Here is a 25,753-nt window from a genome sequence, read left to right on the forward strand (position 1 = left end):
TTTTTTCTCGTTTTTTGTTAACTAATATGATACTAGCGGCTGCGCCTCTAGTAATTAGGAGCTCATATACAAAGGTTAGAGAGGGGCTATAAAAATAGCTTAAAACCATTCAAACTTTTTGATACAAATATAAAATAGCCTAAAACCATTTCAGGGTCTGTAATAATCTTCACTGTAAAGAAGAACCATATCGGTTCAGCGGTTAGCTAGATCCTTCGCTAGAAAAAAAGCTTACTACCTTATATAAAAGAATAATAATTTTTTTTATATTATTGATTCCTACCTGTGTAAGCATTCTTGCTTCTGACATGATCTGGCGCAGTAACACTGTAACATCGTCTACAAAACAGATGTTTAGTATAGGTGTATATTAAGATATATAAGTTGGAAAGAATTTTAATGTTAGAGGGAGATTTGAAATCTGCATCAAATTTTAAGGATTTTTTCTAAAATTCATTTTTTGTATAATTCTTTATCTAAAAGCGGAAATACAATTTAAGTTAATTAATTTTGACATCTGTGATTGGTGGATTGAAAATTATCTGCGCTCTGATTTGAGAAGCACACCATTCAACTAATTAGAGCGCAGGTAGTTTCCAATCCCCCTATCCTATTGGTCAAATTTTATGAACTTAAATTGTATTTCCGCTTTTAGATAAAGAATTATACAAAAACGAATTTTAAAAAAAAAATCCTTAAAATTTTATGCAGATTTCAAATCTCCCCCTAACATTAAAATTCCTTCCAACTTATATATCCTAGTGTATATACAGACAACTAAATCCCTTTCTTTTTCAATGACCTTTTTCGTATGCTTCTCAATTCTTTTCTGCTTCTTGGCTGTGTTAATACAAACGATACAATTGCATTGGTTGATTTTCAATGACCCAATAGAAAGGTTGCGCAAAGTTGATGCGATGGGGAGATACAGTTATTTAACCCTTTCTCCCTTTAGTGTTTTACTCTAATGTCTGCAAAACAAGGACAATTAGTTCAATTAATGACGTGCATCCAAAGAAAAGTAAGTGCCATATAAAGGGATATAACAATAAATTGATATACATCTCCAATGATGATCCACAATATTGAGGGCGTTTTCTTCAGCAATACCCCCTTTTCATTTTTAAGATTTGGCAAAATTAAACAGCCTTTTATGAATTAAAAATTCTCTGCTTCGTTTATCGTTGTGTTTGTAGTTAAACAACTTCTAACAAAAGGAATATTTACATGTCATCAAGAAATATCTTAAAAGTCACAATAATATTTTTATCAGACATTATATGTACATTTCTACTTCTAAAGAAAAGAATTTGTACAAATATTTTTTCTGGGTAATAATAATGAATTACGATGAAATTGTCTACTTTTATTTCATAAATTTTTACATATTATGTAATATTAAAGGGATGATGAAAAACAAAATTACCACTTCTGTAGATTAAATTATTGGTTGGACTCTACTAGTCTGGAAACTACCAATCTACAACGAATAACTTTGGGTACTAGTGTAATTTAAAGTTCAGTTCAAAGTTTGCTTATTAGATGGCTTAAAAACTTTGGGTACTTTTATGCTTTATTAGTTGGTCCAAACTTTTCAACCAACAATTTTAATCTACAGAAGGGAAAATTTTGTTTATCATCTTTAGGCATGGACACCAATTGTTCTCTTTTGTCTTATCCCTTAAGATCCCTGATACCTGCAAACTGTTTGTTATCCCTGTATATAAATATATGTATGTGATGTACAGATTTTCAATAAAACAATAATTACCTAATTATCAAACAGACAAATACACATTTGTATTGAATATAGAATACGTGGATATATTGAAAATTGGTAGTCACTTTAGGTTGCTAATATGTACCTCATTGAATGGTCAGTTCGTTCATCTAATAAAGAGGGTTGGGATATAGTATAGGGGTTGCTTGGGGGTGGGGGTATTGTTAGTTTAGCCAGCTGCGAGTATCACTTTATTAGAGTGCATAAAAATCTATTGCAACATCCAGGCAATAATATATCCAGTCTGCTACTCTCTTCATATAATTAGATATGACTTCTACAGAATATAAAAGTTTGGGTGTTTAGGGGGGGGGGGGAGGTGTTAAGATTTGCTGCACTTTTGGACAGATCTGCCGTTAAAAAAGCAGACGGACATACTCTAGTAAAAACATAAAGTAACTGCGCTACTAAAAAAAACAGGACTTACCTAAATGCGTGAAAAGATTTTTGGCAACCAAAAGGAGTTTTTGAAATTGGGATCGCAATCTAATTATTTTTTTTGTTATCAATTTTTATATGAATTTATTTCAGGGGGTAAAACATACTTTTAATTAAATAATGATTATTTCAATTCATAAATAAATATATTATATTATTCATAAAAACTTATTTTGTATTAGGTTAATAAATTCGGTAGAAATTAGACGTAAATATACGGGGTACATTAAAAAAATCTACACATTTGATGAAAACAATATTTTTATTTTATTACAATTGTGATTTTTTTTCTTCTTAAAAACTATAAATTAATGGATTAATTTCAGTTTTGTTAGCCATTTGGGTGCGAAGGCCCGAGCAAAAAAAACAATTTAAAGCAAACTGGTTTTTTTTTAAATCCTTAAAAGGCCAAATTCATGAAGAACACCCTGTACATCTCAAATAATCTTTTATTGACGTAAATAAAAAAAAAATCTGTTAACAACATACTATTACTTATATTTAAATATGTTAAAAATATAATATATTTAATATTTATAAGAGGGTATTTGAGTTTAATCTCTAAATATGTATTAAATTAAACTTAATCTCTCAGTTTTTTGTGTGTATCTTTGATATTTAATAAAAAAAAGGATAAGAATATTAACAAAAGCGAAGCTCTTTAGATTAGACAACCTAACAATATCCTTATACTAAAGTAACAGGATGTTTGTCTGTCTGTGTGTCTGTCTGTCTGTGTGTACCGAAGGATCTCGCTAACCGCTAAACCGATCGGGTTCTCCTTAACAGCCTAACAGGGTAGATTCTCATATGTCCTGGGAAGGTTTTTAACTATTTTGGGGGAGGGTACTACCACCCTCCCAAAAGAAATGACAAAAAAATTGAAAATTTTCTTAAAATCTGGGAGACTTCAGCGTCAAATAAGGTGGTATCGTACATAAAAAATTAACTTTAACAAACAAAAACATTTAAAGTGCCACTAGAGGCCTCTAGGGGCGTAGCCTCTAGTGATTAATAAGGACATAATTACATTTTTAGACATTAGTTATAGAGATGCTTCGCTTAAAACATTGTCATAAGAATCAATAACAGCAAACTCGACTAATTTTGAAAATTAAACCATCAATTATACGTGGTTATTGTGATAGGGGGGAAATAGTCGTCAATGTAGATTGCTAACATGGAACTCGCTTATTGGTCAGTTCGTTTATCTAGTAGTAGGGGAGAGTATGAAGATATTCTAGCCCGCTGCTAGTTTTACTTTATTATAGAACATGGAAATCTGGTTTGAGATCCAAATAACGGTACATTCATTCTTTGAAGGGAATTTTAAAGTCATGAGTCTATTACCGACCGATGGACCGACCAAATTAATAACAAATAATTTCCTGAGTTCTTCTTCATAAGCAAAGGCATTGATAAGCACACCTGCACATACTCTAAAATAATTATAATAATAGGTCTATTGCCCTGGATAGATGGTCAGTAACAAACACCTGTACACACTCTAAAATAATCATAATAATAGGTCTATTGCCCTGTATAGATTTTCAGTCATACACACCTAAACATACTCTAAAATAATTATAATAGGTTTATTTATTATTAAATTAAATAAATCTTTAAATTTAAATCTAAATAAAATCGCCCAAATCGGACAGTTATGCTGAATTATCATACATTCTTATTTAAAAGTAACAGGATATTTGTCTGTGAGTAAGCAGCGAACTGCTGAACTGATATGGTCCACCTGAATTATTTAAAATAGTGAAGCTCCTGATATGGCAATTAAAGTTTTATATTTAAAAGTCAAACGCCTAAAAGAAATTGACTCTGAAAAAAAAAATATCGACCCCCCCGGGCCCCCCCCCCCCCCCCCGACAAATATTCTTTTTTTGTCTAGAATTAAATTTAAATTAACTTTCCCCCATCCTTCCACTAAATGCGTAGCCGCTAGTATTTTCGAAAAGCTTCACTTATGTTCAGGGGTGTTTTATGCTATTCTTTTTTTTCACTCCCTCATCCTTCAAATACAGAGACCCTAGTTGCTAGAACAGTAAATCATGCTTGGCCTTTTTAAACTTTTAATGAATTAAAATATACTCAATACTCATATAAAGTGAGGAAAGTTAAACCTTATAGAACCAGCATGTTACATATCGAAATCTATTTCTTTTTAATTTCCAATATAATACGTACAATAGAACCAATATTATTTTTATTAGATTTCAACTCAATAACATAATTTTAGATCAAAAGAATTGAATTTATTATATTTCTTTTCTACCATAAAAATGAAAAATAAAATTAAACTATATTTATTTTTCTTTAATAGTACATATGATAGGACAAAGCCAATATTATCCTGTTGTGACGTCATAAATTTCAAGAAACGGAAAGGAGAACTCCATTTCTATCATCTCCTTTGAAGAAATTTTCTTCCCCCCTTCCTATCTCCTATCCCGAAATTTATGACGTCACAACAGGACAATATTTACAAGCTATCCTTTGATTGTACAGCAATTATCTTAGAGTCCTTATTGTTTACAGACCACTGCATTCCCCCTCAGTTACTTTTGTAGTTACGTGTCTTACATAGCAGTATTAGGATTCCTTTAATGACTTTGGTATGCTGCTGTTTTGAAAAAAAACCTATCGGTAAGCTAGTGGTCAAATTAACATCTTAGGTCAAATCCTATAAAATTTCTTAGGGGTTAGTGTTTTCTAACTTGTGTATTTACCTTTATATCTACGTAAGGCTAAAAAATCCACACTCCTAGGCTATCCTATGAAATTTGATAAGATTTGGCCAATCGCCTTTTTGGTTGAGATGCAGAAACACCTCGAAAAATTATTTATCGCAACGTATTACAGACAGCTTTTCGCGGGTAGTAAAATAAAAGAAATGACAGCTTTGCTAGCCCTGAAGGGTGAATAAAACTGGTATTAATATCATGATTTTTATTTTATTATTCGTGGAAAATCATCTGCAATACGATGTTATACATGATTTTTAGTTTGGCCGACAACCGGTTCTAATCCAGCGGATATTTATCGGTTTCGAGGCCATACTGAAAATATATTTCTTTCTTACCTGAAACATTCCTTTATTTTCTTAACATCTGTTTCGTTGAACTGTTCACCATTCTTCTTATTAACTAAAAAATTAATATATAATGTATACATATATAATTCAAATAATTACCTAAATCTAATGTTAGAGACCTTTTTTGTCTGCTAAAAATTGATTTCTGCTCTTTTGTAGAGCTTTGGCTGTGTTAATATTTATGACGCTAATGGCTTATATTCAAAGACCTAATTAAAAGTCGACACAGCGTTCACAGGGTGGGAATATACAGTTATTTAACCCCCTTCCCCTCTATTTTATTACTTTAATTTCTAAAAAAAAATAAAAATTAATTGACAGGTACAATTTGATTTATCTTATTTCTCTTAAGAAGCAAAGCTACTCTTTATTAATTTGTTCACTTGTTCAAAAAGTTAAAAATAATTTATACTGGCGAAGCTACTGTGCAATTTATTGTATCTTCCAGAGGTGGATTCTTAAAAAAATTTGCACCACTAATCGCTTAGTGGGCAAAATTGTTTTCGTGAAAAAATCCTCCAAAATCTACAAAAATTGAATAAAATCTTATGTTAATAACACTTCTATGATTTTGTTTAATTTTTGTAGATTTTTAATTTGATTTTGGTGGATTTTTCACGAAAACAATTTTGCCCCACTAAGCGATTATTCTTCATTTCGTTAAATTCCTTCAACTTTTTAACCCGCATGTACTTCTCCCACTAACATCAATCCAATTCGTCTCTCCAAAAGATATACTAATGTTCTAAAAATTTTGATTATTTGGATCCAAAGTAACCTCTAAACTTTTTTTAACAATAATTTTAATCTACAGAATGGGTAATTTCATCTGGAGTGGATACAAAACCGCGAAAGTTACAAAAATATAACTATGTAGGAATTTTTTAAAATTTATTCGCGGTTTTGTAATTTTCGCGGTTTTGTTATATTCGCGGTTTCGTATCCACTCCATTTCATCTTCATTAGAGATGTATATCTGTTTATCATCCATTGTCTTATCCCTAAACTGCCAGAGCTTACCTAAGCACACAATGAGTTCAGCTTGCTCCGATGGTTTACTCCGCTTTTCTCTGCAACATCCAAAATTTTCATTCATTGTCAAGGAGAGGACATTAAACTGTAATTTATACTGGTCCTCAAAGTTTATAAACGCGTTTTCTCATTCTTTGACTCAAAAACTTTAGGGACTTTTATCAAATGTTGACTCGTTGGTTAAAACTTACAGAGTGTCCAACTTCAGCACCAATTATTCTTACCAGCAGTAGGGGTCATTGTAAGGGTATAGTCCCTTTCGTGACAACGCCTCTTAAGGGGCGTTTCGTCGTATTTTCATAATAGATATGTTATTTTAGATTAGGTTAGGTGATTGCCCCTCAGGGTTACAGCCTTCCGCTAGAAATTGGGGAAAAGCTAGTGTGAAAATGAGACGAAACGCCCCTTAAGAGGCGTTGTCACGAAAAGGACTATTCCCCATTGTAATCATAATAATAATATCATTAAAATTAAATTGGTATTTTTTCTATCCACCTAACCCATGCGGGAGGAACTAACCCTGTTGGGCATTCCTGTAATTAATGAAGCTTAGCCTAATAAAACATATAAAATCTTTGGCCCGAATGAAATTATTTCCTAAAGTTATCTGCATGGCTCATATCATCATTTTCATGGATATGGTTACAGTGTTCTCCGTTCGTCAAGGATTTCTAAATAAAGTAATTTTTTGTTGTATAAAAAATTATCTCGAAAATGGCAGGTTAAGAGAGTTTTTAATAGCGAAAACAGATCTATGGTATAGATGTATATACAGACAACTACCTCCCTTCCTTTTTCAAAGACCTCTTTCGTCTGCTTCTAAATTATTTTATGCTATTTGGCTGTGTTAATATAAGCGATACCATTGGTTGATTATCAATGACCCAATAGAAGGGTTGTACAAGGTGGTTGCGATGGGAAGATGCAGTTATTTAACCCTTTCTCCCTCTAATGTTTTACTCTAATATAGCGAAGATACTTTAGATTTGATAGAAGTGTTGATTATTCACTTTCCATCACTCACTTATTTCCCATAATTTCCCCTTTCATTCTCATCCCCTTCTCCATTCCTCTCTTTTACTTCTTTTCCTTGATAGTGGACAAAATAATGCCACGGTCGTGGCGTTCATGCGTTTTGCGTCATATTGGAGGGTGACGCAAATTTCAGCTCTCAGTTTTCGCTATTTGATTTACTATTTTTCTCTATAAGATAAAAGAGTAATGTTTGCTAGATTATCTAATTCGCTATAATATAAAGATAAATTTTTCTCAAAACGCCAAATCTGGGGTCTGAAATTTGTGTTACCCTTCCAACCTGACGCAAGACGCATAACCGCTACGACCGTGTCATTATTTTGTCTACTATCACCTTCCCCTAAACTAACCATCCAACATATTTTTTTTTAAATCCGTAGAAAATTCTATTTATTGGGATACAATGCATGATTTTTTAGTATGGATTAGTACCGGTTTTAATTAGGTTTCGCGGACATTTAGGAAATTTTATTTACCTTTCTACTGTTGGCGGGGATAGGTACACTCACAAAAGATTTGATTTGCGTCCCAAGGAAATTCTGCAAAAAAAATAACATTAATACTATTAAAACATATATAGGGAATGAGGGGACATTGGGCTGTTTATTTCACTAGTCCCAAAAGTCTTACAAAAACCTTTTCTTATCTGTTGGCTTAACAACATTGGGGACTTTTATTGAATTTTGAGTGTCCAAACGTTTCAACTACTAATTCTAATCTACAGAAAGGGTAATTTTAAGTGTCATCATTGGGGATGTACATCAATTTATCGGCAATTGTCTTGTCCCTTTAGATCTCTAGTATAAACTGCAAATCACTTTTAATCAATGCAATTTAGTCAAAAAAAAAATGGAATTTGTGTTCAACGTCATACCTTCAGGTTTAACGTGGATATTTTCTTTACAAACTAACACTCTAGTTACTTTTATTATTTATAAAAGCTTTGGAAAGGGGGGGGGGGGTTCTCTCGCAATGCGGGGACATTTCCTGTGGGGATATTTTAACTTTCCTTTACCTAACCTAACCTAAAATAAGCATCATACTAAAGTTTTTCATATTGTGGTCCAGTATGTTTGTGGCCCAGGTGCAATAAAAGGGAAATCGTCATCAAAAAAAACTTGTACCTGTAACTCTTTATGGCTGTTAGAAGGTAGATCTGCCAGATACAAAATTTTGCATTCATCCAACTGTTCTTTCAATACCCGTTCTTTCTAGACATTAAAAATAATATTTCTCGTATTCATTCGAATCCGGTGGATAGGAACCGGTTTTCATCCATACGAAAAAACTATATCTAGCATCGTATTATATCCAGCTTTCTACGAATATAAAAATGTACAATTATAAGATTAAAACAATTCTATATCCGCGGAAAGCCGTTTATAATACGATACGAGAAATAACTATTGATTTATCTGGGATTATAAAGGATAAGAATTTAGAGGTGTGTGGAAGGGGTGTGAATGGAGGTGGATACACACTTTCTCGGTGTTCACCTTACACCAATCTTCATCCCATTTGACAACTGTCTCCACCCACTTATTATAGCCAAAGGGGGTGTCAGGGTGGAAAAGTCACATAAAGTGTCAATATTTCCTAGCAAATCTCTCTGCACGCCACTGGATCAGATATTTAACAATAAATTCATATCCACAATGATAATAAACAATAAGCCACAGGCAATACATTTCAAAACAGCTTTATAGCAGCTACAGCCTCTGTAATAAGTCAATCAAACAGCTTAGACAAAATTGAAGTAGCAACAGCAACAAAATTAAACCAAAGTTTTGTTTTTAAAATTAATCTAAATTGAATGCAAAAATAGCAGACAATAATAGCTAAAAATAGATTTAAATTACAAGCATATGTAAAACAAAAATGACAAAATCTCTAAGTGCAAAGCACAAAAATCTGGTATCCTATTATATAAAGTTGTAAGGATTTATTTTTTGTCTGAAGCGAAGGATCTAGCTGACCGCTTAACCGATATGGTTCTACTTTACAGTGTAGCTTCTCATAGGTCCTGGGAAGGTTTATAGCTTTCTTTGAGAAGTGTACCTCTAACCTCCCAAGAGAAATAGCCCAAAACAAATTCCCCCTCCCCCCGAAGATGGAAGTGTTAACAAAAAACAGTGTTCTATCGTAAATATAAGCTGAGTAAATAATATTTCACCCTTAGGGCGGGCAGTAAGAAAGGCATAGTAAGTTATACAGTAGATTCGCTACAAAAAAATCTTATTGTTCAGTAGACTGGATCCAATATAGTAGAACAGGAATTTTTGTATATAAATAATTTTCAAGAAGTCATATATAAAAATAATAGAAAATGCAGAACCTAGACTGCGTAGGAACTGTATGCGTGACAGATGTTATGTCAGATAGAAATAATATACATTTGTAATAAAAATGAACTAGAATTAATATAATGGTGAAAAAGCTGTCAAATTTTAAGTATTACTACAGCACCTTTAGATCAGTATAAAAAGGGGTAGGAAGGGGGCAGAAAAAATATCCTAAAACCATCCCAAGAATTAAATCCAAAATAAAAATAGCCTAAAACCATTTTGGGACCTTAATAAAGCTACCCTATAAAATATAATTCAATCCGTTAGTGGTGATTAAAATCTTATCTACATTTTTTTATTTATTTAAATGAAAGATAAAAAAAAGTTTAGTTTGTCAGCCTATCTATCGAACATGATTGTAATTAAGTCAGGATGGGAGGGAGAGGACAATGAAAGAGAAAATAATCTTGGAGCTCAAGCTTTGCTAGATAGCGATCCAGTTCACCCCGGTTTGGCGCGGCAATGTCACTCGTTAAGTGCCATTGCCGCGCCACTGGGCGCGCTGATTCGCCCATTCCATTTTGATTTAAAGATTGAAATCTAATAATATCAAGGTGCGCCAAACTGGATCGCCCCGATTCAGCGCACCACCAAACGATTTAAAGATCCAGCTCTGATGTCTATATTCCTTTATTTTCTTATCCCTGTATTCCTACAATTCAGCACAATTACTTGTGTTGCTAAGAAGTAAAAACAAAAATCATGACGTCTTTTAAAGATTTTTTTCAACGTATTTTTGAAAAATAAAGCTTTTCTACAATTACGATCAGTCCGACCGTAACGATTAGCTCTTTTTGTTACTTTAAACATGTTAGATTGTCCTATCGAGTGTAAACTTTGCATCAGGATTCTTATAACAGTTAGTAACGATTTAGGAAGCATAACAACTCTATTATCGTTACCAGCAAGTCCGTACATCCATTTAAAACATGCTGATTTTTTTTACAACAACATTTTGTATGATATAATTATCCTATTAATTTAATTTCTAGGATAATAAGATACAATATTTTAATCGAAGCATATCTACAAATAAATCAAAAAATATAATTATGTCCTTACACAGTTCCCGTGTTTACGCAATTTTACAACAATTCCATGTATAATTTTGTTTAGACTTACAAATTAATGTTTTGCTTATTAAGTTCTGACACTCTATAAAAATTATTGTAGTTTTGTCATCCTTGTTCAAATAAGGTTCTATCTATGATAAAAATGCTTTGTACTTTTAAAAGCAATTCTTCCTTATAACTAAGTCTGTCCATTACAGTAACTTTCAACTCACTGCAGAGTCCACTCAAAAGACAAAAAGATCTATTTATCATAGATTTAATTTATAGTTTTTATTATTTGTTTTCATAAGATATATTCTTTAGATTACAGTGTGTTTTATCAGAGTTGTCTGAATCTTTACACTCGGCGGCACAGAACGCCCCCCCCCCCCCCTCCTTATTATTTTGTATAAGAAAAAAATATTGGGAGGGTCTAGTTCATAATGTATTAATTTTAAACTTAGGTTAGGTTATATCAGGTTATTTTGGATACAGGGTTAGGGTATCGCATTTATAGACCCCGCAGAGGATAGGCTTAAGATGTTAGATAAAAGGGCGGTGGTTTTTGTTGCTTGATAAGCACCTTTAATTAATTGCTTTAAACCAACCAATATCTGCTTGATAAGAATCGCATTACAGACAATTTCCCACGAACATTAAAATAAAATGATAAAATTAAAACCAGTTTTGCTAGCCCGGGATTCGGCTAATTAAACTATCAGAACTGGTTTTATTCTTTTCATTTCAATATCCACGGAAAGCTGTCTATAATTGCATGCGATAAATAGCTTTTTCCCCCTGTAAATACTAAATAAATATTTCACAGGCTAAACTGGCGCCAACCTCAAATTCTTTACATTTTTCCGGCGAACAGCTACTAACATTTTTGTTGTAAATTTTTCAATTGACAACTACAAGGACGACAACATCTGCAAAAGTGATGAAACGGTAGGACAAGCGAACATTAACACTTATAGAGTGTCGGATCCGAATAAGTAGAATATATATGTTTAAGTCTAAACAAACTTGTAAGTAAATTTGTTACAAAACTGCTATCTAAAACTACTTCAGGAATCACCATGTCAAGTTTGAAGTTAAAAGGACAATTCTAACATATATAAATTAACGATATTTTGGCATACGTTACAGACGGACGGACAGAAAGACCCTAATTATAGAGAAGCTTCGCTTTCAAAAAGAAAATAAATCAAATTTAAAAAAACAAGAAATTAGCCACTTTCAAAATGCCAAAAAAGAAAAAGTAATTAGATGTTTGTCTGCTTTTTTATATCTTTTAGTGATTAAAATTACAAGGGACAGAGACGTCCAAGTTTTTTTTTTTTTTTTTGGGGGGGGGGGATTGGGAGAAGGGGCTAATATGAGGGGCACTTTTAACAGTTATAAATCTATCTCAACCATAACATTTATAAATTAGTAACTACTGCTGCTTCATAACGAAATATATTTCAAAGAAAAAAATCTTCATTATCAATCGCATCTGTAATAGAAAACAACAACATAAATAAATGAAAAAAAAAGCATTAAGAATTATACAAAAATAGTCAAAATGTTAAAATATATCATAAAAAATAAAATTTTAAATTCACAGCTACTGTTTAGATCTTTACTTTAGCACAACCAAACACCAAATAAAGGAAAAGCGGTCAAACTGGCTGTGTAATGAGAGAGAGAAAGGGAAGGGTATATAGTTTGAAAAAAACATTTTTAAAAACAATTGCAACTGCATTTTGAATCAAGTTCTACGATTTAACAATGGTTCAAATTTTCTAATATAAAATTTTTTTTTCTCGTGCTAATCTTATCCAAGGATTATTACTTTTAAGTTGCTCAAAAGGAACAAATTGCAAATGGCAAGGGTTGTGGCCATTTTGTGAAAAATGTTGTCCTACAGTTTTTACAGAATTTGGTTCAATTGAATTTCTGTGTTCTCTGAATCTATCCACTGCTTTACGTCCTGTTTGTCCAATATATTGTGGATGAGATTTACATGTTCCATTATCTTTAGTACAAGTTATACAATATATAATATTTTCCGTATTACAAGTCAAATTAGATAAAATAGGAATAGTTTCTTTTGTTACAGAAGATACAATGTTGTTAACAAATTTAGGTGAAAATTTACATAACATACAATCATTACCACAATGTTTAAAACCTATCTTATTTCTGGAAGGTCTTTTTGGAACTAAAATTTTTGGCAACTTTGCTCTTATGAGAAATTCTCTTAGATTTTTTGGTTTTGTCCAGCACACCATCGGTGGCTCTGGAAAAATCTTTTTTAATAAAGGATTTTGTGTCATTACCTTCCAGAATTTAAACAAAATATTTGAAATATGTGGCAACCGTGGATCATATTGTAAACTAAGAATTGGGCGGTTTACAATTTTCTTCTCAACTTTTTTCAAGGCAGTTGACCTATTAATTGCAGAAACACGTTCAAAAAGCTTTTAAAATGTAATTTGGTTTGTATCCACGGGTCAAAAGTAATTCTTTTAAAGTAACTAATTGTTTTACAAAATCTAAATTATCACTGCAAATGCGTTTTAATCTCAAAGCTAATGAATAAGGAATATTTTCAGTTATATGACTAGGATGACAAGAAGATGTAAGCAAATAAGAACATTTTTTGCCAGGTTTAACAAATAAATCATTTTTAATATAACCATTTTTATCAATTGATATAACAGTGTCTAAAAATTCTACAGATTTAGTCTCGAAATTGTAAGAAGCTTTAAATTTAAGATAAGGATGAAAATTGTTCAAATGTTCAATAAACTTTAAAAGTTGTTGCTCAGTGCCAGTCCAAAAGAAAAAAATATCATCAATATATCGTTTGTAAAGGTGTGGTTTGATGCCTTTCCATGACGTTAGCATCAAACATTCGATGGCACCCATGAATAAACAGGCAAAAGTGGGAGCAACACGTGTGCCCATTGCTGTCCCAATACGTTGTAAATAATACTTATTATTAAAAACAAGAACATTACATGTTAGCACTAGGGTTAAAAGAGTAATTAAGAATGTAGTTGGAACACTTTTATCACTTCTTGTTTCTAAAAATTTACCAAATATATTTATGCCCTCGACTAAGGGAATATTGGTATACAGACTTGACACATCTAGAGTGACAGGAATAGAACCTGGAGGCTGCGGCCCTTTCAGATTCTCCTGCTCAAAGTTCCTTAGCATATCTGGTGTATCCTCCCAATATGATGGCAAGGATTTAACCAGATGATTAGAATGAATATCCACGAAATGGCTTGCATTCTCGAAAGTGGTACCACTTGCTGACTCTACTGGCCTGAGGGGAGGTACAGTGGTACCTGGCGGCCATTTCTCAGGAGCTACATGATCTTTGATCAAGCCATACAATCTACCTGGCTTTGGCTCCTCTGTTACAAGCCATGAAGCTGTATCATTGTCTATCCAGCCCTCCTTTTTAGCTTTATTTACTTCAGATTTAAGCTTTTCATGGTCATTAAACTGGATTTGATCTGCCTGATATGCATCTAGCTCTTGAAAATACGGATGCTCTTGACCATCAGCATCTAAGTGTTTAGCCGTAAGTAAAATCTCCATAGAATCGATATAATCAGAAGTGTTAAGAACGGAGCAGCCACCTGTCTTATCGTTCGGTTTAATTGTGATTTGGCGGGATTTTTGAAGTTGAATTAAGTCATTCATAGCACGCCTCTCTGATTCAGGCAAATTTGTATGAATTTTATTTAAATCCGTACCTAGGACACAAGCCAATGAACCATTTAAAAATGTGTTTAAATCTGCAGAAGGAGCGGTTTTTGGAAAACTAGTCTTAGCCTTATGCCACGGCTTTTTACCTTGTGAAGGTTCTATCAAGGTTTTTTCCATATGAGGGGTTTGAAAGTTTTGTGGGAGGTAATCTAATGTACTTTTTGTTAACTTTGAGGGGGAAAAAATAATAGGTTTCAAATTTTGAGGGGGGGTAAACACACCTTTACCCCCCCGCCCCCCTTGGAAGTCTACATATAATAAGGGTAGCTAGGGGTAGCTGTCTGTAGTGCCCTAGCAAAATAGGGATAGATGTCACTGCATTTGGTCTACCTATTCTATTGACGTCAGGAAACACCATTTATCCCATCCTTTCTTTTTCCATTTAATATAACGTCAATAGAAAAGGTATGCCAAAAGTGGTGACATCTATCCCCATTTTCCAAGGGCACCAAACACAGCTACGAGCTACGGAGGTTACACTCCAAGGACGTCCAAAGGGGGGGGGGGTAAAGTGGTGATTACCCCTAACCCCCCTCAAACGAATTTGGGGGTGCCAAAATATTTTTCATTTTACCCCCCCCCCCAAATAAAAAAGCTTGGACGCCCCTGTGACACACTTACCGGTATAGCGGTTGTATCTTGCTTCCTGGTACCAATAACCTAAAATATAAAAAAAATATAAAGGATATTTATTTGTTGGGGGAGTTCTGAGCGATAAGACTGCTCATTATATGACAACATCCATTTGTGGCAAAGCAAAAAAGGACGAAGAAACTAAGTTATAAAGCAGATTTAAAGCAGAGAGAGAGGGGACAATGGGCTGTTTATTACTTTAGTCACCAAAGTTTTATAACTTTGTTTTCTTATTCGTTGACTTTACAACTTTGGGGACTACAGTGAATTTTGATAAGTTTTTCTTTAACTTGAGTGTTCAAACTTTGAATTACTAATTTTAATCTACAGAAGGGGTAATTTTATGTATTATCATTTAATCAATTTATCGACCATTGTCTTATCCCTTTAGATCACTGAATTTTAAAACAGTACCTGTACAAAAAGACTTTCTCTCTCCTTCCTTTCAATAGGTACAATAACTGCAGTCTCTGCTTCTGTTACACACTCCAACTAAAAAAATTAGATATTTCAATTACAACAACTTTTTAAAAAATTACATTAAATTACGTGGATGATATAACAGGAGAAAAATTGTCGTTAATTTAGGTTACAATTTCCCCCCAAATTTATTGGTCGGGCCGTTTATCCAGAAGGAGGAAAGAGGATGGGATGAATGGGGAGGGTTGGATGAGATCCTTATTTTAGCCCGCTACAGAGTTCAATATATCATAGAACATGAAAATCTGGTGTAAGATCCAAGTAATAAAAAAATCAATTATTTGAATACAAACATTTTACCATTCCATAAGCATTATCTGTAGGAAATCCTTATAATAAAGTAATAGGATATGTATGTGTCTATTTGGTTGTGTGCGTTTGTACCGAAGGATCTAGCTGACCAATGAACCGATATGGTTCTCCTTTGCAGGGTAGATTCTCATAGGTGCTATGGAGGTTTATAACTATTTTAGGGGAGGGTACTAACACCCTCCCATCCCCAAAAATATTCTTTTTAAAACTTTTTCTTTTTTAAACTACAATCGAAAGTGTTGGGGTCGACTTCCCATTCCCTTAAAGTGCCACTAGAGGCCTCTAGGGGGCGTAGCTGCTAGTTGTAAATATAGTGCTTATTGTAAGAAGTGTATAAGTGAAATGGTTTTCATGTAAATTTAATTTGAGATTTGAGAATTATTTTCATTTCTATAAATAATGATTTTCATTGGAATTTATTTCAATTTAAAGAATAAGGCTTTCTTATCATTTCTATTTATTTTGTTTGTTTTTTATTTATCATGAAACTTAAAAAGCTGTATATTTTTAATTAATAATTACAATAAAAGAATGTAAAATCCATAAAAGGTGTATTAAAGTGTCCATATGGGCCTTAGGGCGTAGACTTTACATTAAAGTAATTAGGCACATTGAGATTGCAATTATAGAGTAGCCTCACTACAGTAAATTAGGGAGGTAGGGGACATTGAGCAATTTATTACATTAGTCCTCAAAGTTTTATAATAACGTTTTATTATTCGTTGCTAAACAACTTTGATGACTTTTATTGAATTCTGATTGGTTGGTTCATGAAGTTAAGCAAGTTTCATCACTAATTATAATCTACAGGAAGGATAATTTCATGTATCATTATTGGGGATGTACATCAATTTATCGGCCGTTGTCTTATCCCTTAAGATCCCTGATAAAAAATGGTCTATTAACTAAGCAAGCATAATTATTATATTATATTTTCTCTTATCTAGAGTAAATAAAGTTGTATAACAGTTTTGTATTTTTAATAGCACGGATTCTTTATAACAATGGTCTGTACGTTCATCTGTCCGACTTGACTAATACCACCTAACCATTAAATACTTATTTAGGATTCCCTCCGTATAAAAACTGTAACAATTTTATGGGGTATTGTCCCTTTCGTAACAAAGCACCTTATGGGGCGATTCTTCGTATTTTTCACAGTAGCTTTTCTCCTATTTCTAGCCCCTGCGGGGGGCTCTAACTCTGCGAGGCCAATTACCTAACCCTGTGGGGCAATCACCTAACCCAATATAACCTAACCTAACCTAAAATAACCTATATAAAGCCATTTTAAAAATACGACGAATCGCCCCTTATGGGGCGATGTTACGAAAGGGACTATTCCCATTTTATGTAATCAGGAAAGCGTAGCAACTCTATAATCATTACTGTCTACGTGTTCAATAAAATGATGGCTTTATTATCCTTTGTTACCCTATCAAAAATTCTAAATTTAATTCCAATTAATTACACAAGGGGTCGATGGCCCGGCTAAAAAAAACTTTTTATTATTTTTATTTTTAAAATATGTGGAAAATTGTTTGTAATATGATGCTGTACATGATTTTTCCGTATGACTTAAAACTGGTTTTAATCCAGCGGGTAAAATTCGGTTGTGCAGCCATAATGAAAAACCTGTTTAACTTGTTCATGAATATGAATATTTTTGTTTAAATTCATCGAAAGAACATTTGAAATGATATTTGAACATTTTCTTTTTCTTATCTTTAAACCGCTTTTACGTGATGTAAATAAACAATGCTCTGTTTCTAAAAGACGAAAGATTATTCAAAATTAGCATAGCAGAGCTTGATCTTTAAATCGTTTTTATGCCGCGCTGAATCGGGGCGATTCAGAGGTGAACCGTAGGCGCGCTGGTGGTAAGCCACAGCGCACCTGATTTTTAAAAGATTTTCGGTGCGGTGTTGTTAAATCGCTTGCGCACTCACTAAAATATCGATCCGCGCCAGTACAACTTTATTACTTAAGCAGTGTCAGTAAGGTATTTTATATAAAATACCGTGTCAGTATAGTATTTTATATAAAACATTAATATATAATTTATTTTAAAAATAACTATAAAAATGTTTTCACGATAGTTTTGCAATAAAATATTAAAGTAATTAAAAAAAAATATTTATTTATTAAATAAATCACCCCGATTTAAACCGCCAATGCCACTCAGTGAGTGGCATTGGCGCGCCGGGCCCGCGCCACTGCCCGATTCAAATCACCCATGCAAATTCGATTTAAAGATTGATATTAATAATTTGATGGTGCGCCAAATGAATCGCCCCGGTTTAAATCACCTATAAACGATTTAAAGATCGAGCTCAGTATTTTCGGATCATGAAAAGAAAACGAAGTAGCGGGTTTCGTCGTATTTACACATTAGCCTTTCCCCTATTTTTAGCTACTGTGGGGGCTGGGGTCTCTAACCCTGCAGGGCTAATTCCCTAACCGTTTGGGGAAAAATATTAACATTTACCTAACCTAAAATAGCTCCAGTGAAAACACGACAAAACTCGTTACTTCGTTTTCCTTCCATGATCCGTATTTTCTGTTATCTTTTTTTTGTGTCGGCCTGTCAGAAATGCAAAAATTATGTCGACTTGCATTTAAAATTATATAGCGTACAATAAAAGTCACATTTGCCTGTTATTTAAGTTGACATTATAACTAGCATTAACTATTAATTGTACTATCCTATTTTCCTATTTTATAATAAAAAAACTTTTGTTAGTCAGTTAATATCTTGCTATCCACTGAACCTATAAAGTTCTACGTGTTATGGAAGCTTCACATAGGTCCAAGGACGGTTTTAGGCTATTTTCTGACCACTCACTCGCTGTTCTTTTTAATAGAGATCCCATAATTGCTAGGGGCGCAGGCGCTAGATTCAGCACAATAACATTATATGAACACCAAAATTGAATCATTCATAAACAAAATCTAAGATGGAAAGGTCAAATAAACAGAATTTGATTTACTTTTCAACAAATAAGATAAATATGGCCAGTTTTCACTCAAAATTAAAACCAAACAAACATTTTTTAACGCGAATAAAAATAAACAGATTGCTTTTTATATATACTAGCGGCTACGCCCCTAGAAGACTTTAGGGGCACATAAGATGAAAATTTAAAAAGAAAAGAAAAAATATTTATTTATCTGTTAGAGGGGATCAATTTGTATTGGGAGGATGAAGATGACCTCCCCCAAAACAGCTAAAACTATCCTGATAAATTTGCAGTATTCGGTTGATGTGCAATTTCAATGTTAGAATGTCGACTATTTGGTATTAAATAAAAGGGATCTACTGCAGTTCACGGTAAGATATTGCTGGTAAGCAATATTTCCAAAAATCTATGAATTTTAATGGCTGCTAGCTGCCAAACGGCTGAACGTACAGATCATATCGCACACTATTTTAAGCGGCATAAAAAGGCCTACAAATAATCTGGAATAGCCAAGATCCAATTATGCACAGGGAAATCTTCACTGAAGAAAAAACGTGTAAAACAGGTATTTTTTGCGCATTTCTCTGCACTGCGCGATAATTATGCATTGTCGATTTATTGCTATTCCAGATTATTTGTAGGCCTTCTTATGCCGCTTAAAAAAGTTTGCGGGCATGATCTGTACGTTCAGCCGTTTGGCAGCTAGCAGCCTTTAAAATTCATAGATTTTTGGAAATATTGCTTACCAGCAATATCTTACCGTGAACTGCAGTAGATCCCTTTTATTTAATACCAAATAGTCGACATTCTAACATTGAAATTGCACATCAACCGAATACTGCAAATTTATCAGGATAGTTTTCATTAAAAAACAAGGATGGCAACATCCATGACAGACGGACTGACAAAGTGAGTTATAAAAAAAGATGCGACCGAGAAAATCATATTTTAGCAAAATCATAGCTTCGCAACAAAAAATGATAAAAATATATTGGAATATGAATGTAATAAAATTTTTTTGGGTGTAAATTCACTTCCGCATCAAATTACATCCGTGTAGTGCTTCGCAATCGCTAAACTCAGGAAGGGAGGGGACACTACACTGTAGATTATATACAACTTATAAACTATATTCTCTTATTCATTCGAATCCGGTGGATAGGAACCGGTTCTCATCCATACGAAAAAACTATGTCTAGCATCGTATTATATCTAGCTTTCTACGACGAATATAAAAATGTATAATCATAAGATCAAAACCAGTTTTTTTAGCAGGTGCCTTCGGCACCTCGGGGCTAAAAAAAACTAGTTTTAATCTCATAATTGTACATTTTACATCCGCGGAAAGCCGTTTATAATACGATGCGAGAAATAACTATTCTCTTATTCGATGGCTTTAAAACTTTGGATACTCTCATTGAATTGTGATTGGTTGGTTTCAAACTATTAGTGTTCAAACTTTAAATCAAATAATTTTAATTTACAGCAGGGTTAATTTTGTTTATCATCATTGGCGATGTACATCAATGTATCCTTTATTGTCTCATTCCTTAAGATCCCAAGCTAAATGGCACAATCGCAAACGAATAACATTGGATATTAAATGTATAAGTATAGATATATAATTTAGACTAACTGGACCAAGTGGTGGAGACACTTTTTGTCTGCTAGTTAATTGCTTTCTGTTTTTTTGTAGGGACTCGGTTGTGTTTACATTTCCTACGCTATTAGCTGATTTCAAAGACCAAATACAGAGTTACATATAGCTCATTCCCCCTTCTATTCTTTTACTTTAATGATTGTATGTTTCAGGAAGAAAGTGCAGCCGAAAAGAAGGGGCAGTCAAAGGAATTAAAGGAATAAGACAATGGCCATAAATTTATGTACTGTGTATCCCCAATAATAATACACAAAATTACCTCTTCTGTATATTACAATTAGTGGTTAAAACTTTTAGTAACACAAGTTAATGAACCAATCAATCAAAATTCAATCAAGTCCCAAAAGTTGTTAAGCCAATTTGATAATATGACACAAGTGCGGAAACGAAGGAACACCTATTACATTTTTACGTACTTAATTAACTAAGATATTTTATCAACAATGTATATTTCACTAATCTGACATTTCAAATAGAGTATATATGGTTAAACTTTGAGTGTGATAAAAAGACTGGCTTCTTCTACAGGTAGTTTGTGCTTCCTTCTTGTCTGGTTGTCCGCACGCGCAGTATGCATGGTTGTGGTTTATATTTTTCGGAGGTGTTACAAAAGTTGTAACATGCTCCCCCCTCTTTATGAGGCCAACGAGGCAGGAACTTACAATCATTCAGTAACCTGGATTATCTTTTGTAGATTTAGAAGTTATTTTCAAAAGTCGTCTTCAACATAGTAAATGTTTTTGTTTTCAGGTTTCGATGACAATATGATGATTCAACCAAAATTGCAAGGTAGAAGCTCGCGGAAAATATGAATAATTTGAAGGAGAACTACAACGAACAATTGTGAAGAAGTGGCGCTGCTTCGTATCATTATGATTAGTTTATTACATAGTAAGCAATATTATATATTACAAAATATTAAAAAATGTTAATCAATATCATTTTCTTAATCAAAGGGAAATATTTACTATTTGTATTTAATTGGTAATTGTCACTAAGCATAAAAAATATCAAAAGTAAATGATTTTGTAACTTTAATTTTATTGCAAAAAGTTGATTCAATTTTTCATTTTGAGTTTTCATTTATATTTAACATATTAAAATACATAGATCACATATTAACAAATGTTTTAAATTACATAAATTTTGTATTACAATTATCAGTGAATTATATTAATTTTGTATCATAATTACTGGCGAAAATGTTTGAATTGTTAAAGAAAATTTATTATTTTTGCAGTACTATGTAACACAATAAAAAATTAAGAACAAAGATAAATGAATGTCGCCAAAATTATAGTATATACGAATTGTTGATTATAATTATAATAAGAATTGAATATCATAATTATTGTTTTTTTTTTGTTTTGTTGATTTTCTTTATATTATAACCAAATAAAGTATGACAACTTGGTTATTATATTGATTCGAACAAGTATTTAATTATAAAGAATGGTTTATAATAATTTCTTCAATCGAATAAAGAAGGGATTATTGATTGATTTACTTTTCGATTCTATTAGCCAATTAAAGAATGAATTAACGGCTGACATGTTTTACAACAACTAGATAAAGTTTGAATTATCTTTTTATAATAATTATTCAATCGAATAAAGAAGGGATTATTGATTGATTTACATACTGATTATTAGCCAATTAAAGACTGAATTAACGGCTGATATATTTTACGCGATTTTATAAAGAGTGAATTATAAAATGTTGACGCAATTTTATAAAGAGTGAATTATAAAATGCCTAATTTAGGGACAGGTAAATAATATACCAGCTTTAATCATTTTATAAAGAGTGAATTATAAAATGTTGACGCAATTTTATAAAGAGTGAATTATAAAATGCTTAATTTAGGGACGCAGGTTTATAAAGAGTGAATTATAAAATGCTTAGTTTAGGGACATGTCAATAAATACCAGCTTTAATATTTTATTCCTGATTAGGATTGACTTAAGGAGATATAAACACTGGTTCTTGTGTATTAGCTGGTGTATACATTGCACTCCTTCTTGTATAACTTAGGGACATTAACCCTATAACTTTATAATGTGAGCAAACACATTTGTAAAAAATGTAATAATATGGCGCTGATAAATGTTTGAGTAGAATCACCCCACAGAGTGAGATGGTTTAACAGAAACCAGGTAATGTCTAGGTAAAAACCTCGAGAAAGGGCAAGGTCTGTAGATATTAATCATGCAGGCTTTGTCTAAAATTTTCGTCGTCAAAGGTTGTCTTGGATACCTTAATAGGAAACAAAAATAATTTAAAACTAGAAACTTGAAAAGCAAGATCTTATTATAAAATCTTATCTGGTATCTTTAAGCCATTTTTTAAAAAAGAAAATCAAGACCATTAAAGAAGATAGGAACAGGGAAACTTAACTCCACTACTCATTTGATCTTTGAAATGAATTTAAAAATTACGTTTACTTTTATGTAATTGAAATGAAATATGTCTAATATTTATATACATGTGTATATTATGTGTATATACATGTATATATAATACATGTGTATATTATATATATGTATGTATATATGTATGTATATTTTGCGTCTCGAAAAGGGGTTGTTGTATTTCATAATGTACCTTGATATTTGGCGCTCCAATAAACGTAGTGCGCACTCGAAAAACCGGTAATTTTATACCTAAAGGGTTGGAACTTTTTGGGGTTTTTATTTCAAAAATAATATTTATGTACATTAATGTGCAATTTCTATTACTTTTTCGCGATTTTTTGGTATGTTTTTAAGCGTAAAAACGCTATTTACTTGAAAAATCAGGAAGATAGTATTTTATGAGCGCACACTGTATTGTTTGTGTGAGTATTGTAAAAACATTGACCACTTTTGAGATTTGAATTTTCCGATATTCACGAAACCCAACTAAAAACCGTTACAAATTGTTTACAAATATAAGACCATATCGATCGTTATGGTAATGTGTAGACAAATACTTTCTGAAATATTTATTCCATATCTGTGTATTGTGCAGACATAAGAAAATAAAATAATATATCTTAATGCAGATTGGTTATGTAATATATATATTTACATCTGTATTTATATAGATATATTTTTTAGATACATATTATAAATTTACGTATTTTTTAAGGGAAAAAGAAACCGGTGATGAGATCAAGTACAACAAGATGAATCTGACCTCGGATACTAGACAAGCGGTCTTCAATGCTTTATTGGGATTCAAGGTGAGTTTTACCTTATATAATTCTTCAATATTAGGTACAATCTGAGATGTTTTATAGAGGATGGTCGATCCTGAAAAATAAGAATATTTTTAGGGATTTTTATATCCAATATATAACTTGTTATGAAAAAGTTTTTAATAGTTAATTTTTTAGGAAACCTATGGACTCGATGGACGTCAGACTTGCAAGAATGAAGTTAACGGATGGCTACTTCTGATTGTTTTTGTACTTTCATGTTTCTTGGTAAGATAATTTACAGAACACTTTTACTGGCTTCAAAAGCAAATACTTATAATTATTATTTTACTTCATAATAAATAATTAATAAGCATTTCGTTGTGTAAATATAAAAGATGCGGTATAAGCAAATAAAAACGTTTATTTATGTATCATAAAGAATAGAAATTTGATTTAGTTTAATTGCGTAGATAAGAATCAATTCCGCAAGCAAAAAAAGAACCTTGTGAACGAAAGGGGAGAAAAATTTTTCATTCAACGGCTAGGCAAAACTGTAAGACTCAATTATCTTGCCGCAATCGCGGACGTGATTAGTTACCCTTTTTTTTTTATAATGTTGGTAACATAATTTCCTAACTAAATTTTATATATTATTTATGGTACATAACAAAGAATAATTTTCAAGCCTTTATTTTCTTACACACACAAAGAAGTTTGGGAACTAGTTGTTTAACAACAAAAGATAATATACTAACAAGTTAGAAAAATAGGGTCTAAATAATTCTATTTTTATTTTAATTTTATTTAGGTTTCGGCGGTTGTTTTAGTAGCTGTAGGTTTCAGCCTGAAGAGATGTAGTGGTGAGTTATCATTTCCGTTTTTGCTTAGATGCTTTCATTGCTTAACAAATCCTTATTGTTTGTAGGAAAAATAACTATTAAATGTTAATTTGATGTAAAGTTAATAATAAAATAATTGTTTTGTAATTGACGTTTTTCTTGTATGTCAATCATTAATTGTTATCTATTATAAAAATGTACAACCTATTGATATGTTATTAAAATTCATTGCCCGTAATAAAATTTAAAAATAAAATAATATTGCAAATTTGTTTTTAACTTGCGGAAATTGTAAAACGTTAGTAGGGCTTAGCTTAACCCGGATGCCAAGCCTAGTAAAGCTAGTTTTTATGTTGCTTTGTCATGCTATTTCGTGCTAGGTAGAATATCTTGTTTTGCACAAGAAGGTGTTCTTATTTTTCCGCAAATTGTTTAATTTACAATATAAAGGATGGAATTATGTGTAAAATAATTGGTAAAAGAATTTGCATTGGCTTTAGAACTAATATACTTGTATAACGATTTAAAATACAAAAACACTAGTATAATGACGTAATACTAATATTTGGTATATAAGTCTTTTTAGCCAGTTTTGCAAAACATTTGCAAAAAATAATATACGGCGGTTCTGCATAGCTTGCCCTGGTACAGAAACGCCTTTTTAGAAAGTGCGTACCGTACCGGATAGGTTTACCACTAAACCATTAGGCTAGCTATGGATGTACTACAAATTTTTACACATTATGTTTGATAAATATCGTTTTAGCGTATTTTAAATATATTTTAATAATTACCTTTTTATGTTTTTGTAGTTTTTTGCCTTTATACAAGATAGGTAGGACACGGGGGTATTCAGGGTTCCTATAATATTAAAAGATTAACATTAAAGATATAATTGTTCTTTTTTAAAAAGACATTTTTCAGTATGGAGAAAAGATTTTATTACAAACATGAAGATGGTTGTCTTTTAAAATATAACAATATAAAAATTGAGCGAAAATAATTTCTGTGAAATATTCACCTTTAAGTCTTTTAATAGTATAGGATGTGTGTTATTTTGATGATATAACTCGATGAGTGCGTTATCCTTCCGTCTGAAAGAAAAAGGCAATTTTATAAAAAATGTTTA

At 32.1% G+C, this 25,753-nt stretch overlaps 1 protein-coding gene and 1 long non-coding RNA gene across 3 annotated transcripts in view; one reads left to right on the plus strand and one right to left on the minus strand.

Annotated features, from left to right (window-relative positions):
- Positions 1–25,753, minus strand: part of LOC145333435 (cGMP-dependent 3',5'-cyclic phosphodiesterase-like) — a 94,770-nt gene that overhangs the window by 40,110 nt on the left and 28,907 nt on the right. For both annotated transcript variants that reach the window (XM_080178578.1, XM_080178576.1), the window contains exons 3-12: positions 15,607–15,684; positions 15,181–15,219; positions 8,516–8,602; positions 7,868–7,930; positions 6,954–7,027; positions 6,345–6,394; positions 5,313–5,376; positions 3,607–3,657; positions 2,208–2,266; positions 284–339 (exon numbers count right to left, since the gene is read on the minus strand). In XM_080178578.1, coding sequence (XP_080034704.1) covers positions 284–339; positions 2,208–2,266; positions 3,607–3,657; positions 5,313–5,376; positions 6,345–6,394; positions 6,954–7,027; positions 7,868–7,930; positions 8,516–8,602; positions 15,181–15,219; positions 15,607–15,684 — 621 coding nt within the window. The remainder of the gene's footprint in view (positions 1–283; positions 340–2,207; positions 2,267–3,606; positions 3,658–5,312; positions 5,377–6,344; positions 6,395–6,953; positions 7,028–7,867; positions 7,931–8,515; positions 8,603–15,180; positions 15,220–15,606; positions 15,685–25,753) is intronic.
- Positions 21,043–24,775, plus strand: LOC145333911 (uncharacterized). Its single transcript, XR_013884645.1, has 3 exons — positions 21,043–23,827; positions 23,981–24,070; positions 24,594–24,775. It is a non-coding gene; the product is annotated as an uncharacterized LOC145333911 (long non-coding RNA).

The sequence above is a fragment of the Acartia tonsa genome, chromosome 12 (assembly GCF_053477335.1).
Source record: "Acartia tonsa isolate MP-2025a chromosome 12, ASM5347733v1, whole genome shotgun sequence".
In the NCBI taxonomy this organism is placed as follows: domain Eukaryota; kingdom Metazoa; phylum Arthropoda; class Copepoda; order Calanoida; family Acartiidae; genus Acartia; species Acartia tonsa.